The sequence below is a fragment of the Acromyrmex echinatior genome, chromosome 1 (assembly GCF_024713525.1).
Source record: "Acromyrmex echinatior isolate Ae372 chromosome 1, ASM2471352v2, whole genome shotgun sequence".
In the NCBI taxonomy this organism is placed as follows: Eukaryota; Metazoa; Arthropoda; class Insecta; order Hymenoptera; family Formicidae; genus Acromyrmex; species Acromyrmex echinatior.
Window position 1 is genome coordinate 25,025,421 of NC_141852.1, and position 16,673 is coordinate 25,042,093.

The 16,673-nt window shown below is 38.6% G+C and overlaps 1 protein-coding gene across 50 annotated transcripts in view; it reads right to left on the reverse strand.

Annotated features, from left to right (window-relative positions):
* The window catches only part of bent (projectin protein bent), a 97,059-nt gene that overhangs the window by 6,975 nt on the left and 73,411 nt on the right, over positions 1-16,673 (reverse strand). For all 50 annotated transcript variants that reach the window (XM_087403740.1, XM_087403794.1, XM_087403709.1 and 47 more), the window contains 22 exons: positions 16,440-16,562; positions 15,287-16,174; positions 14,803-15,105; positions 12,764-13,645; positions 12,134-12,389; positions 11,537-11,862; positions 11,082-11,384; positions 10,462-10,846; positions 9,863-10,068; positions 9,089-9,549; positions 8,189-8,723; positions 7,728-7,922; positions 6,966-7,449; positions 6,473-6,728; positions 5,968-6,302; positions 5,763-5,878; positions 5,323-5,607; positions 5,011-5,150; positions 4,621-4,884; positions 2,690-3,306; positions 1,398-2,496; positions 44-1,269 (listed from right to left, as the gene is read on the reverse strand). In XM_087403740.1, coding sequence (XP_087259866.1) covers positions 44-1,269; positions 1,398-2,496; positions 2,690-3,306; positions 4,621-4,884; positions 5,011-5,150; positions 5,323-5,607; positions 5,763-5,878; positions 5,968-6,302; positions 6,473-6,728; positions 6,966-7,449; positions 7,728-7,922; positions 8,189-8,723; positions 9,089-9,549; positions 9,863-10,068; positions 10,462-10,846; positions 11,082-11,384; positions 11,537-11,862; positions 12,134-12,389; positions 12,764-13,645; positions 14,803-15,105; positions 15,287-16,174; positions 16,440-16,562 — 9,685 coding nt within the window. The remainder of the gene's footprint in view (positions 1-43; positions 1,270-1,397; positions 2,497-2,689; positions 3,307-4,620; positions 4,885-5,010; positions 5,151-5,322; positions 5,608-5,762; positions 5,879-5,967; positions 6,303-6,472; positions 6,729-6,965; positions 7,450-7,727; positions 7,923-8,188; positions 8,724-9,088; positions 9,550-9,862; positions 10,069-10,461; positions 10,847-11,081; positions 11,385-11,536; positions 11,863-12,133; positions 12,390-12,763; positions 13,646-14,802; positions 15,106-15,286; positions 16,175-16,439; positions 16,563-16,673) is intronic.

The following is a 16,673-nucleotide window of genomic DNA, read 5'->3' on the forward strand; positions in this document are numbered from 1 at the left end:
CGTCGGATTTAATAGCAAACAATTTTTTTGTCCAAATACTTACAATTCGAAAATCAGCACCATCTCATCATCATCTTCAAAGGCGTCGTGCAGGTTGATCAGCTTGGGATGATGCAGTTGATTCATGATGTCGATCTCCTTTCTGATTAGCTCCTTCTCCATCACATGCGATACCGGGATAAATTTAGCAGCGAAGATGTTACCGGTGGTCCTCTCGCGGCAGCGATGTACCACACCAAACGCGCCAGTGCCGATCTCCTCCAGAATGTCATATTTGTCGTAGACTGATGTGTGCTTGATTTCAACTGGCTGCGGCACGTATTTACTATACACGTCGAACACGAACTGGTCATAGTCGCGCGGCTTCTCATCTTCGCGGCCACGTATTTTCTTGCCGCTCGCGTCCACCTCATATTCTTTTTTCTTGAACTCGCGCTTGATCACGCCCTTCGTAGTGATCAACGGCGTCACTTCACTCGGATCCGAACGACCATAGATGTTCTCTGCACACACCCGGAAATCATATTGCTTTCCAGGGCTAAGACCGGTTACTGCAAGCGTGCAGAAGCGAGTGTTGCCAGCACGGATCCAACTGCTCATCGGATGTTCACGCTTCTCCACCACATAGTTGGTGATGTTACTGCCACCGTCCCAAACTGGCGGCTTCCAGCTGACCGCTAGCGAGTCATGACCGACATTATCCACTTGCGGGAATCTAGGCGGATCTGGACGATCGCTGATCTGAATCTTGATGATGGCTGTATCCTGGCCGAGATCATTCTCAGCGGAGATGCGATATGGACCGGAGTCCATACGACTGCCATCACGTATCGTCAAAACAGCGTGCCGCTCTTTCACCTCGACAGCGTAATGTCCACCAGACTCGATCACCTCGCCTTCGCGTACCCACGTAATCTTTGGTTTCGGATAACCGGTAAAAGGAATCTTGATGACGACATTCACACCTTTGTCGAAGAAGGCAGTGTCACGGAAACGTGGCGGCACATTTAGCTTCGGCGGTGTCTTGATGAAAAGTTCACCCTTGGTGGATTTCACGCCGCATTTATTTGCTGCACGGCAGAAATACTCATCGGCGTCCTCGCCGAACACGTCGTGGATGATAAGATTATGGGTATCGTCCTCGGAATAGGTGTTGTAGCGACTACCACTCACAATCTCGCGGGCGCCCTTGAACCAAGTGATGTTTGGCTTCGGTGTGCCGATAATCTTGCATTGGAAGTGGGCATTGTGATTCTGGACGCAATTCACCTGATAAAAAGAAAATGAGAAAAAAATAATTAAATTTTTTGGATCAAATCGCATTTCTGCATTATTTAGAATTTTAGTTACTTACAATAATTACTTATAATCAAGGTGCAAATTGAAGAAATACAAACCTTCTGAAGAGGTTGAATGATTTCCGGAGGCTTCGCCGCTTGTGGATCAACAATCTTTACAGAGGTCGAAGCTTTCGATTCAGGACTAAGTCCTGCAATATTTTGAGCAAATACCCGGAACTCGTATTGCCTTCCTTCGATCAAATTGCTGATATTGATCTGCGTTGGCAGGCAGATACTGACGTTTACACGCTGCCATGCCTGACTGCCAACTTCTCTCTTATCGATCCAGTAACCCTGGATTTTGGCACCACCGTCCGTTTCTGGTTTCTCCCATGAAAGATTGACAAAGTCTCCACCCACTTCAATGACTTTAGGCGTACCAGGTGGTCCCGGTGGATCAAACGGTGCCTTGGCCTTAATCGGGTTAGTGCCCTCTAATGGCGGGCCCATGCCATTGTCGTTGGCAGCCATCACTCGGAAAAGATACTCCTGACCCTCGGTAAGTCCCTGCACGACGAAAGTACAGTCTTTACAGAAGGATGACACGATGATCCAATGCGTGTGGCTGACATCGCGACGCTCCACCACGTAGTGGGTGACTCGAAGACCACCATCATATTTGGGTGGATGCCAAGACAAGGTGCATGTATGCTTATCGATATCAGAAACATCAAGCGGTCCAGTTGGCGGTCCGGGCAATCCAGTAATATATACGTTAAAGGACGCGCTGACGCTGCCACTGTCGTTCGAGATGGACAAATCGTAAATGCCTGCATCGTCCTTTTGGATATCTTTGATGAAGATAATAAGGTACTCGTCGAACACAGTGTATTTGATGTGTGTTGTCTCCACGATTTGGCGACCATCTTTCTTCAGAGTCACTTCCATCGGTTGATCGCCACTGTAGTAAATCTTAATCTTCGTGTTATCGCCTTCCGGTAGATAGAGATCGTTCGGCATGCGTTCGATGCGTGGCGGCGTGCCGATCTTTAGCCTGCACGTGGTCACGGCGATGCCAAGCGGATTCGAAATCTGGCAGCTATAATCACCGTCGTCTGCGTCCCATACTTCGGATATCACCAATCTATAAATGCCATTTATTGCTTCGGCGCGGAAGCGACCTCCTAAAGTGATCTCACGACCGTTCTTCAGCCACCTGAACATGTTACAAGTTCAAATTATAATAATATTAAATCAAAATTAACAGCATAACATATAACACCTACATGATATATTTAAAGATACATTTTAATTGTTATGATACTAGACTTAGAACTAATTCCATTTTAATTTGTATAATAAATCTTATTTAATAATAAGAAAACCAGCAAAAATAAATTTTTGCTAACCTGGCAGTTGGCAATGGTTTACCCGTAGCCTCGCATTCGAGAACAAGAGTCTTGCCAAGTGGTATAATCTGACTGATTGGCAAGTTTCTGATAAACTCCGGTTTCTCGCCACCTTCGACCTCACAGATTTTTACTGGGGTAGTGCATGAGCTTGGCTCGGATCTGCCAGCTGCGTTCACCGCAAAGATCCTGAACTCGTAGTCACCCCGCTCAATTAAGTGCATGACCGTGTACTCGGTATCGATGACATTATACTCGTTACACTTGGACCACATTGCACTGCCCACCTCGCGCTTCTCGATCACGTAACCAGTGATCCTGCTACCGCCGTCAGACACGGGCGGTTCCCATCGCAAATCAACGTAATTCTTGCCGACCTTGGTGACTTGTGGCGTACCAGGTGGTGATGGTACATTGAACTTGCTCTTGAGTTTAAACGGCGCGGACGGTGGACTTGGCTTACTGAAACCGGCTGCGTTCTTCGCGCGAATTCTAAATTCGTACTCATGACCGCTCATTAGACCATAGCACACGTATGTGGTATCCTTGAAAAGGTAATCGTTTGCCACGCGCCATTGCACATCCTCAGCGGGGTCGCGGAATTCGATCTTATAGCCCTGTAATTGACATATTATATTAATATAATATTGCATTAAGACATAATACGTAGAATACATAATATTAGAATAATTAATACATAATAATAGAATATATTAGCATTGTTACATCAATATCAGAAAAAATTTCAACTTTGACAGTACGAAAGAAATTTTTTAATTCAAGGAATTTATTTGACATCGACTAGCTTTAAATAATGCAAAATTTTGAATAGTAGTCCATTACAAGCGCACGCTACGCGCAACTTCAATTTATCTTAATTTTTACAAATTGATCTATATGATAGTTCATATTAAATTAACATGAATCCCTAATAAAATAGTGTTTTAATTGTCGTGATTGGTCTTTTTGTGACGAAAGAAAATCTTTCAATTTCAAAACATTTCAATCAATGACACTTTATACTTACATTATTCGGTATATATATTTACTCAATTTTTAAATAACGACAAAAAACATTATTAATCATTTTTTCCTTCAAATTTTAATTTTTAATCTGAATCAACATATCTGAAAACCCTTTATGCCATATTGGATCAGGCATTTTTTAATTTCAAATTTTAAGTTCAAAATCGAAATCCGCATCAATGAAAAATCCTCTCTTGTTGTTGAATATTCTATCAGCCCTTCCCTTCCCTTCCCCCCTCCCACGTATTAATAACAACCGATTTGGAAAATAAAATATACTAGATTTATGCCCTATATATGCGCTTTCATATTCACATACTTCCAATTTTTGCGCTGCATCTCATTTTGAATTTTCAAATTTTGAATTCGCATTCAGAATCAGAGATTCTAAAAATCGAACGCTACATTTTGCCGAAACCGAGCGACATTTAGCATTTCCGTGCGCCATATTGGTTTAGCCATTTTGAATTTTCAAATTTGGGTTTCGGATTCGAAATCAGCAACCCCGAAAACCTATTAATACTATTTCGTTGAAATCGGAAGATTTTTAACATTTCTGTTCGCCATTTTATAAGCCATTTTAAATTTTCAAATTTTGGGTCTGGATTCGAAATCAGCGACCCCGAAAATCCTGTATTACTACATATCGCTGAAATCGGAAGACTTTTAGCATTTTCGTAAAACTTGAAGCCGCCATATTGATTCAACCATTTTGAATTTTCAAATTTTGGGTCCGGATTCGAAATCAGCAATCCCAAAAATCTTTTAATGCTAATGCTTCAATGGATACAAAGTACTCTCAATAGCCTCAACGAAGAGGCTTCAGGCAATGTAACACGGCAATTTTAAGATAGGATTTTATAATAATATTCATATCTTGTAGGTATAAGTTTTTTTTTACACACCTGAATACGAGAACCACCGTCGGATAATGGTCTTGTCCAGACCACTGTGGCATTCGAGGTATCCCAGTCGATGATTCGTGGCTGTCCAGGTGGATCTGGCACCGTGAATGGGAATTTAGCTGTTATCGGTTCATCAGCTTGCAACGGATCAGATATGCCATATTGATTCTCTGCTCTTACGCGGAAGTTGTACGTGCGATTTGGCTCCAGACCGATCACATCGTAATGCGTGCTTCTCACAAAGCTGCTAAGCTTCACCCAGAACTGGAAGAAATTTGAAAGAGCAATAAAGATATCGATATCTATCTGATGTCATATTTTATATCATAAGAAAAAAATAATATTATCTTCTTTATGATTATTATTTTGAATTTCTTAAATAAAACTTACACCAGCCGGATCCAGTTTCTCGACTATGTAATTCGTGATTGGCGAACCACCATCATCGAAGGGCGGTTTCCATGTCAACGTACAGGTTTCCGGAGTGATATCGGAGATATCCAAAGGCGCCAAAGGTGGCGATGGTTTGTCTAAAAAGGAAATAATCTTATAGTCTGCATATGCTTGTAAGATCAAAATATTTAATTCAAAAAAAATTTTCAAAATTATTCTGCTACTTTCTAAATACGATTATCTAGAATTTAATAATAAATAAATCCAGGATATAACTTAAGAAATGAGATGACGTAATAGGATATTTACCAACAACTAGGACCTTGCATGAGGCGGAATCCGTGCCGACAGTGTTTGTGAGATATATCGTGTACGTGCCGGTATCCGATCTCTTTGCCTTTTTGTTAATAAACTGTGAGGCTACGTCGGTTGTCTCGAACTTGATCCTCTCGCCAGTGAGAACTTCTTCGCCATTGATAGACCAATTCGGTCTTGGTTTAGGATTTGCCGTATACGGCACCGTAATGGTGAATGGTTCTCCAGCAATCACAGTCATATCGCGGATGCTGAGGTCGCTCGTGATCTTTGGTGGGACTGTAACAAAAATATTGATATGTTGAACATTTGAATCAGCTGAAGAATCACGATAAAAGTTAAATTAAATATATATAATAATTTTACGTATTTTAATTAAAAAATATATATTTTTTATTTGTAGAATAAAGTATTTTTAAGTAAGATATATTTACATGGTGCAGCGCTGGCGCGAATAACATCGGAGTTGGAACTCCATGGTCCGCGACCGGCGGCATTTTCCGCAGCTACCCGAAACTCGTAATCATGATTCTCAATCAATCCAGTAACCCTAAGAGACCAATGAAGAGAATTGTTAAAACTTCTTGTTAAAATTATAGATGTTTTTCAAGATATATTATAATAGCACAGGTTACTCACTTGTAAGTGGTGTCATGTACCAGAGCCGGTGTGGCCTTGACCCACTTATCTTCGTTCAGAAGACGCTTCTCGATGACGTATCCAAGGATCGGCGAACCACCGTCGTGACGAGGTTTGGTCCAGGTAATGGTGATGCTATCCTCGGTGGTCTCCACACCACGCGGTGTGCCAGGTGCACCCGGAGGATCGAACGGATGTCGCGCCTTAATGGGATCGATTGTCGTTGCTGGATCTGACGTACCATACTGATTCTCCGCCATCACTCGGAACTCATAGACTTGACCGACCGTCAAATTTCTGACTCGCACAAACGGTGTCGTAACATAGCTGCTTACCTGCAAATTTTTTTCTTTAGAATTTTTGGAAAACTCTAGAATGTCTAGTGTAGAACCTGATATAAAATTATTTTCAAATTAATTTTTCTCTATGCCAGTTTTCTTAATTAATCCTTCCTCTTATTCCTTTTATCCAGATATCATGATAACGATTTTGATATATTTCTCACCTTAGACCATGTGGCGGCCTTCGCTTCCTTCTTTTCGATCACGTAATTAGTGACATCAGCACCACCATTGTCCTTGGGTGGATTCCAGAAGAGAGTAAGAGCATCGCCACCGAATTCATCCGCGCGAAGATTTTCGGGTGGACTAGGACGATCGAGGACCTTGACATTAACGGTTGCTGTATCAAATCCAGATGAATTGCGTAACTGGAGTCTATACTGCCCTCCATCTGAACGTTTTGCATTCTTCACTACCAGACTGCAGTAAAAAATCAATTAGTATAATATAACATGTAACATCATTATTATCTTCGTTAATCACCGAGATAAAGAAAAATTCTAGATATTTCATATATGATCAGAAATTTCTTTCCAATTAATAAATTATTAAATGGTTTCTATCATATTATAGTTATATTTACTAAATAATAAATTAATAAACTAATAAACTTTATGTCTTATTTTAATTCTCGTTTTCTCAAAAGAAAACACACACCTTGCGAAATCATCAGCCAATTGTTGATGCACACGTGGATCAGTTTCATCCTTAACGACGTCATTGGCAAACCACGTGGCGGTCGGTTTAGGGAAGCCAATGTAAGGCACGTGAATAGAAAAGTCCTCGCCGGCACGAACAGTAATGTCACGGACTCCACCAAGATCCATAACCGGTTTGTTAGGTTGTTCTTCGATGACAATTGGATTACTGGGTCGGCTCGGGTCGCTGCTGCCGACATCGTTCACTGCAAACACTCTGAAGAGATACTCCTCGCCCTCTTTCAAATTTGGCACAGTATATACGTTGCTCGGTATGGGCGCACCATTTACATCTGACCAATCGTCATCACCTTTAGCTTTCTTTTGGATGATGTATCCTCGAATCTTTGAACCACCATCGCTTCGCGGTGATCGCCAACTTAGGGTTACTGAATCCTTGGTGATCCTGTCTGCCTTGGGCGGCTCAGGTGCATCAGGACGTACTATAATGATAATGTAACTAAATATCAGAAGATGCATATAATAATTAAAACTAATAATCAATATTTATAGTTATAAAAATAAAATTCCGAATTAAAACTAATATTAACAATTAGATTTAAACCAAGATTAAAATTAAAATAAATGTTAGTGATAAAATAAAGCTTATATAATTCAACTTATATAATTCAATTTATAACGTTTTAAAATAAAATTAATTCTTTGCATTCGGATCGCATTTATTGTAATATATTATTATGATTTATTGAAGTATGCTTACAGCGTTGATGTCCGGCTATGATTGGTTCAGTGGGTTTGCTGGGTTTTCCAGGTCCAGCCTCATTAACAGCACTCACTCTAAACTCATATCGCGAACCTTCGTGAAGATCTTGCACGGTAAATGTCGTATTCGGTGTCGGGTAATTGTTGACCTTCAACCATTCGCCGCCGCGCTCACGCTTTTCCACGTAATAACCTAAAGAAGATAATAACATAGACAGTGTGAGTAAAAAAAAATGTAAATTTCTACATTATTTCATCAAAAAAATTAAAATTAAACTTTCTATTATATATATATTTAAATTTTTAATAATTTCAAAGAAGCTTTTTAAAATTATTAAAAATTTTATATTACATTAAATTGTAGCTTTAATATAATATAACGTTAAATAATAAAAATTAATTATCGTATCTGTATTTAAGAGACCAACAATTATACAATAATTTATTGCGATAACTTACCAGTTATAGGCTTTCCTCCGGTATTGATAGGTGGGTTCCATGCGAGACTGCAGCTATTAGGAGTGTAACCAAGAATTTCAGGTTGATTTGGTGCATCCGGTGGATCATACGGACTCTTGGCGATCACGGGTTTGCCCTCCAAGGGCTCTGACACACCGTACATATTCTCGGCACGGACTCTAAAGACATACTTTTTGCCTTCAGTCAAGCCCTTCGCCGTGAAGTTCGTCCTGGGAACGTATCCCGGCACTTGTCGCCAATTGTCAGAATCATAATCAGAAACTTCGACAATGTAGTTCGTGATATCAGATCCGCCATTGTCCACCGGTGGATTCCAGGATAGGCCGACGGATTCCTGCGTCGTGCCAGTGTATTGCAAAGGACCCTGAGGTGGTCCAGGTTTATCCACGACTATCACTTCGATGTCAGCCGAATCTTTTCCATGCTCATTCGTCGCCGTCACGGTATACATGCCACCGTCATCTCGCACGGATTTTTCGATCAGAAGTTGTGTTCGATCGCTCTTGGTCTCAGTCTAAGAATATAATAAAAATAAGAAAATGTACGTTCACAGTAAAGAGTAAAGACTAAGAGTATAAACTAAAAAATAAAGACTAAGATATGAATTGAAAGAAACTCTACAAGATAAGAAATAAAATTTAAAATTTATGTTCCATAAACATAAAAAAATAATTGTAAAAGAAAATCTCTAAAAAAATTTTTTTAATTAATAAAAGCATTTAATTTATAGCTTAATTCAATTTATAATTATTATTCATAATTATTAATAAATTGTCGTATAGTTTGATTCAATTCAATTCCAGTCAAATTAATTTAATAAAAAATTATTTCTTATTATCTTTATTGTAATTCTAAAACTAAATTGAAAAATAAACCTACAGATAGGCGAAGAGTTTCCATGAGCGATCTTCCATCCTTGGTCCATGCGATCTTTGGTGTGGGCGCGCCGGACAACGGTATATTGACATTGATTGGTTCTCCAGCGCGGACCTTGATCTTACGTCCGATTAGAGCATCCAGATGAAGTTTCGGTTTCTCCTTCATAGGTTTAGCCGTGAACACGGATGAAGTCTCACTTGGTTTTCCGGCGCCTGCGGCATTTATAGCCGACACGCGATATTCATATTGATGACCCTCAGTCACATGATCATCGTAATATTCAGGATATCTGACAGGTTCTTTGTTCTGCTTTATCCAGCGACCTGTAGCACGATCACGACGCTCCACATCGTAACCAATGATCTTGGATCCGCCGTTGCTAATAGGCGGAGTCCATTTGATCTTGATATGATCTTTATCAGCGTCCACGCATTCTGGCTTGCCGGGTTGTCCAGGAACAACTAAGCAATTAATTGAATATAACAATATGTTAACAAAGTAAGAAAACATAAAAAGCAAACATTTGGAAGAATTTGGATAAATTTCCATATCTATAAATTTATGAATTCGGAGAATTCAATATAAAGATATTAATTTTAAATTGTTATCATATTAAACAAGTGAGGAACAATTTTGAATCCTTAAGGATCAATTCCAAAAATCATAATAACTTACATAAATATATAATTAATGATTTATAGTTTTAGAGTTGTTTCAATTGAAGTAATTATAATTTGAAACTAATAGAATTAATATTCTATTAATAGTACTTACCGAATTGATTTTTGGCAACAACAGATCGATCGGTGGTCAATGGTTCAGAACGACCCTGAAGATTTTCTGCAGACACGCGAAATTCGTAGGTGGTTCCTTCCAGCAACCTTGGCACAGTGGCATGATTATACTTGGGATTGACATGTGTAACTGCAGGTACCCAACCACCACCATGTGTGAGATCGCGCTTTTCAATGACGTATCCACTGCAAAATATAGAACAAACATGTATAAGAAATTATTTTGTGTACTATTAATGCTATTCTTTTTTACATGTATATATTGTATAATTCATAACAAATTAACATAAACTAATAATTTTAATGTGATAATTTTATTATAGAATTATAATTTAATAAGTACAGGAAGAGAGAGAGAGAGAGAGAGAGAGAGAGAGAGAGAGAGAGAGAGAAAGGAGAGGAGAGTTAACAAGTCTAGAAAACTTGACCATACGGGAGAGTTGAACAATTATTTGAATATTTTATCTAGGATTCTTTCTGTATTATTTTTAAAGCAAAGTCATAAAAAGATTTTGTAAATTCAAAATATATATCGAATAAAGTTCATTTCATAAATAATGAAATTAAAAATTTACTTACGTAAGTTCGCTGCCTCCATTATCCTTGGGTGGCTTCCACGAGAGCGTGACGGATTGATTGGTGATTTCCTCATATTGCAAAGGACCTTCCGGCGGTCCAGGTTTATCCAAGACGGTCACTTGGAAGCTGCCTTCATCTATGCCGCTGCTATTCTTTAGCAACAAATGATATAATCCCGAGTCAGACCTTTTAGCGTTAACGATATGCACAATTGTATGATAGCCAATCGATGTGATCGTCGTTCTGTCATTGGAAGTCAATTCATTGCTTCCTACACTCCAAGTTGCCTCCGGCGTCGGTTCGCCAATGAAGTCGATATCCACGTGAAAAATAAGTCCAGCCTTGATACGAACGTCCTGCAAGGGCGTCTTGATTTTCGGAGCCACTAAACAAATTGAAGGAAGTTAAATGTAATGTGTAAACATGTAATGTCCAAAAATATATTGTAAATAAATTCACAATATATTGAAGATTTAGAATATAAAAAATCAGTATGCTATATAAAATAATAATTTATAAATCTATAAAATTAAAAAAAAAATTATTTATTACTGTTATTTAAATCTTATTATATTGTTCAATCACTATTTAAATTAATTATATGAAAATTCACAACTTACGAAAACGAGGTTTGGCAGTGACGAGATCACTAGGTTCCGATGGTTCAGATTGACCGGCGGCATTGACAGCGATCACACGGAATTCATAATCCTGACCTTCTGTCAGATCCGGAACAGTCGTGCTGTTTTGACCAGCCGGCACGTGTACTGCATTCACCCAGTAAGGGCTGCCTTTCTCCTTCTTCTGAACAATATAGCCTGTGATCGGTGATCCACCGTCATTCTTTGGCACCGGCCATTGTAAATCTACATGGTCTTTGTCCCAGTCCATGATTTGCGGTTTGCCAGGCGCGTCCGGTTCATCTGAAAATCGCAGACGCATTTATTAATAACATTATTTTTTCAATGTATTTTTAACTCTAAGATTTTACGATATGCGCGAGTTCAATCATAAAACTCTTTTAATGTCACTTTTATTTAATTTTGAAATATATTTTTGTTTTCAAATTACTCACCAAATTCGTTCTTCGCGATGATGCTTTTCGTGGTCTCGAGCGGATCGGATTCTCCGATATTATTAACAGCTTTAACACGGAATAGATATTCTTTGCGATGAATCAGACGGTTGACCTCGTGGCTCAACACCATGCTCATACCAGCGTCAGACCAAGTTCCACGAGACAAGTCCATCTTCTCAATAACATAGTGCAAAATGGGGCTTCCGCCATCGTCAAGAGGATGTCCCCATGTTAAGTGGCAACCCTCTTTGGTGACATTGCTGACATCCAAAGGCTTCTCTGGCGGTGCCGGTCTGTCGAGGACAGTGACTCTCGCGCTAGCACTAAAAATTTAATATCATAGTTTGTTGAATTAACAATCATCAAAATTAAATTGTATCATAAAAAAAATTTTGTTAAAGAAATTTCTTCAAATTAATTTTCAATATTAAAATCTTGTTCACATTGTCTTATTATTTGTTAAAATATCATTTTAAAATAAATGTATAAAATATTATTTGACGTAAATTAATTTGATTAAGAGATTTTTTGTTATCCAAATTAAAATTATAATTACATTAAAGAATAACTATAATTTTTTGATTTGTCAAGTACCTGAAACTACCATGTTCATTCTCCAAAGTTAGAGTGTAACGTCCAGTATCACCACGGACAGAGAATGGAATCTCGAAGGAAGTTTCAGTGTTAGTAGTATACATCTCATGACGAGCATCGGCCACAATCTGTACACTATCGCGATTCCACGTTGCCTTCGGTTTAGGTGATGCCACAATAGGAATATTGTAACTGATCTTCTGACCGGCACGAACCACCAAATCGTGCAGCAAATGTGTGTCGAACGAAGGAGCAACTACAATTAAAGAAAAAATTATGAAGGCAATATCATATTAGCAGAGAGAAAACATCTTCAATTATTAAAAAAAAAATAAATTATAAAAAATTATTACTTCTCAGAAAAAAGTCTTTATGAGAGAAAAATATGCATTTTAAAAAAAGACCCTGCTAATACAAAAAAATACTTTATATATTAGGTGTTGGAATTAATTCGTAGCGTTTTACAAATGATGGGAAGTACTTTCATTAATGTATTTTTTAATGCTCATGTGAAATAAATAACATTCTTTCATTAAAAAACGCTACGAATTAATTCCAACACCTAATATTTTTATAATAAAACTTTTTAAAATAATTTACTTATTAATTTCGACAAACATTTAGACTTACTGAAACGAGGTTTAGCAACAATTGGCGCCGATGCTTCGGACGGTTCACCAGGTCCGCCCTTGTTCACAGCGATGACTCTGAACTCGTATTCTTGACCCTCGGTCAGATCAGGTACTCTGCCGCTAGTCTGATTTCCGGGTATCTCAGCGGCCTTTTCCCATTGTCCGAAACGAGGTCGTTTTTCGATAATGTAGCTAGTTATGGGCGATCCGCCGTCTTTCTTGGGTGGTGTCCATTCCAGATCTACATGATCTTTATCCCAGTCAGTGGCGACCGGCGTACCAGGTTTGTCTGGCTTGGCAAACGGATCCTTGGCAGTGATAGTGTCCATTCCCGTCAATGGCTGAGATTCGCCTTGCTTATTGACCGCTCGAACACGGAACTGATAGTCGTGTCCCTCAATCAGATGGCCTACCTGCGCTGAAGTGGTGTTAGCTTCAGCCACAGGCACCCAGCGCATGTTTTCCATATCCATTTTCTCAACTTGATAGTATTGGATCTCAGAACCGCCGTCATCCTTGGGCGGCCGCCACTTCAGAGTGCAGCCGTTTTTAGTGACGTTGTCGATCTTCAATGGACCTTCTGGTGGCAACGGTACATCCAGCACGTTCACCGTTAAAGTAGCAGAATCCTTGCCGTTCACATTCTTGGCCACAAGCGTATAAACGCCGGAATCGGAACGTTTCGCCTCCATCACGCGCACTTTAGTATTGTAATCTTCATTGGTGATCTTGATACGATCACTTGCCATCACTACGTTATCCTTTAGCGACCACTCCTTGCTTGGTGGTGGTTCGCCAGTTACCGGCACATCGAAGTCGAAGAAACTGCCAGCGCGCACTTTCACGTCTAGCATGTACTTCCTGTCAATCTTCGGTGGGACTGAACACAAAATATATAATATAATTAATTATACGTTAGAAAGTCAGACTTATTTTTGGTTACCATCCCGGCCTATATAACCAGGGTATGTGAAATACTGTAACTTTGTCAGCTATATTTCTGGACTAAATTTTAGTATTTTTTTTCAAAACGTGTGAAATTTATACCTTGAAGTCAGATAAAGACAGAGAAATATGGCTCAAATAAATAATATTTTATCTTCAATTAATTAGAATGTTTCAAAGAAATTTTATTGGAAAAATTAGCAAAAATAACTTTGGAAAAAAATTCCCAAATTTTTAATGTTCAAGCAAAAACCCGTAGGATTTTTTTAGTTAATCTTTTGGACTAACAAAAAAAATAGTACGATATGAATTGCTCAAAAAAGTATAATTATTTAAACTATCGAAAATCGACATTTTTGAAGAATCTACATATTTTAAGTTTACAATTAATAATTAAAATTTTATTATTTGTACAATACAAAAAAGTAATAATATAAGTAAATAAAGGATTATACATGTATAAATATTATTATAGTATGTATAATTAAATTTATTAGGATTTAGTTTAGAGGATAATCAACACTCGCTCTAAAACAATAAATCTGCTCTGACTGAGCGATCTCCGAAAACTGACAGAAATTATAAGATTTCTACTATTTATTACATTGAAACATAATTCTTTTTAATTCTATATTTACTTTTATACTATTCGAAACTCAGTAAACATATATTTAATAAAAAATAAAAAATATATACCCAGAACGCTTACAACCCCGAAAACTTACAAGCTAATCATATGTGGGTCCCAAGTACCCTCTTTGAATTTTTGTGCATTCTCACAACAAAAATAACGCAAAAAAATACCCTTGCAGGTTTATCATATCTATGGACAGTTAAAGTTTTTTTCAGCCTCAATCCGAGTCTTCAAATTATATTATAAAAAAGTTACAGCAATGTAAAAAAATCAGTAAAGCATAGAGTACGTTGTACCCATGTTCAGCTTCCTAAAGTTAAATTGTAAATGCAATACCTACCAAATATTTTTAATCAATTTTTTGTTTCTTAAACTTCTAAGTTATAAAAATATTGTAAAATAATTCAATTCTCTTAAATATACGCACAAAATTTAATAAATGCTTTGCAAATGCTTACGATTTTTCGGTCGCGCTATATGGGACTTGGACGCCTCTGAAGCTTCGCCAGGACCAGCCTTGTTGACGGCTCTTACGCGGAATTCGTACGGAGTTCCCTCGACCAGGTCGTCGACTCTTCCACGATTCGTGTCGCCATCAATTTCTGCGCATTTCTCCCATGTCGGACTATATTTGTCGCGTTTCTCTATGATGTAACCGGTGATTGGTGATCCACCATCTTCCTCAGGGCGACTCCATTGAAGCTCAACGAAATCCCTATCATAATCAATTATTTCGGGCGTACCTGGTTTTCCTGGTTCATCTACAAAAAATAAAATAATATAAAAAATGTGAAAACATAATATTGACATTTTGTTGCAAATATTGGGAATATAATAAATTACGAATAATTATCATAATTATATTGGAAATATATGACACGCTCAAATTTTTATTCACAAATACATAAAATTATTATTTCAATAAAAACATGTTTGTCTTACCGAAGGGATTCTTCGCCTCGATGCCCTGCATGGCGGTAAGAGGTTCAGATTTACCCTGCTTGTTAACTGCTCGTACCCTGAACTTGTATTTATGCCCTGGCGTCAGGCCTTCCACTTGCAAGCTCGTTTCCGGTCCATCAGTCTCTCCGGCCGGCACCCAACGACCTGTGGCCTCGTCCATTTTTTCCACGACATATTTCTCAACTGGCTGCCCACCGTCATCCTCAGGCGGTTTCCACGTGAGTTTGCAGCCCTCGGCGTGCACATCAGATGCACGGAGTGGACCTTGAGGTGGACTTGGTTTATCCAGCACAGTTACTTTGACGAACGCCTCATCTCGGCCGTTAATATTCTCAGCAATGACAGTGTATTTGCCGGATTCCGCACGCGTAGCCATCCGCACGTTCAAACTAGTGTTGTAATCCACGTGCTTGACTTTAACCCGCTCAGTCGGTCGGACCTCCTTACCGTTCAGCATCCATTTGGTAGTTGGTGGTGGCTCGCCCGTTACTTTACAATCGAAGTTAAAGTTTTGGCCGGCCTTGATCTTTACTTCAATCAGGTTGGTACGATCAATCCTGGGCGCTAGATTGCGTGGTTTGGCTATGATAGTCGGCGTGGCATCCGACGGTTCACCAGGTCCAGCTTTATTCACGGCACGCACGCGAAACTCGTATGGTTGACCTTCGATAAGATCCGGTACTGTAGCGGATGTTTCATCTACAGGCACCTCCAGTGCCTTCTCCCATTCACCATACTTGTCTTTCTTTTCAATTACGTAACCAGTGATTGGTGAACCGCCATCATTCTCCGGCGGAGTCCATTTCAAGTCGACGTGATCCTTATCCCAGTCAGTTGCTCGGAGATCACCCGGTTTGCCTGGTTCGTCTGAACATAGAAACAAAAATTTGATAAAAATTCTGTCAGATTAAAAATAACATTTGTCTTTAAATTATGTTTTGTAATTTATATTTACACGATGTTTTATATTAGGTGTTGGAATTAATTCGTAGCGTTTTACAAGTGATGGGAAGTACTTTCATTAATGTATTTTTTAATGCTCATGTGAAATAAATAACATTCTTTCATTAAAAAACGCTACGAATTAATTCCAACACCTAATATAATTTTAATATATGTTTGATTAACGTACCAAATGGATTTTTGGCTACTATCGTCTGTTCCGCTTCCAAAGGTTTCGATTCGCCCTCGGCATTGACAGCGGCCACCCGGAAAAGATACTCCTTGCCAGGTGTTAAACCTGTCACCTCGAGAGCTATAACAAATAATTCATTTGGCATAAATCAATAATTAAATCAATACTATAAAATAAATTATTTATTTTAAAATAGCGAATTTGTAGCAGGAAAACTTTATCAATGAAAAA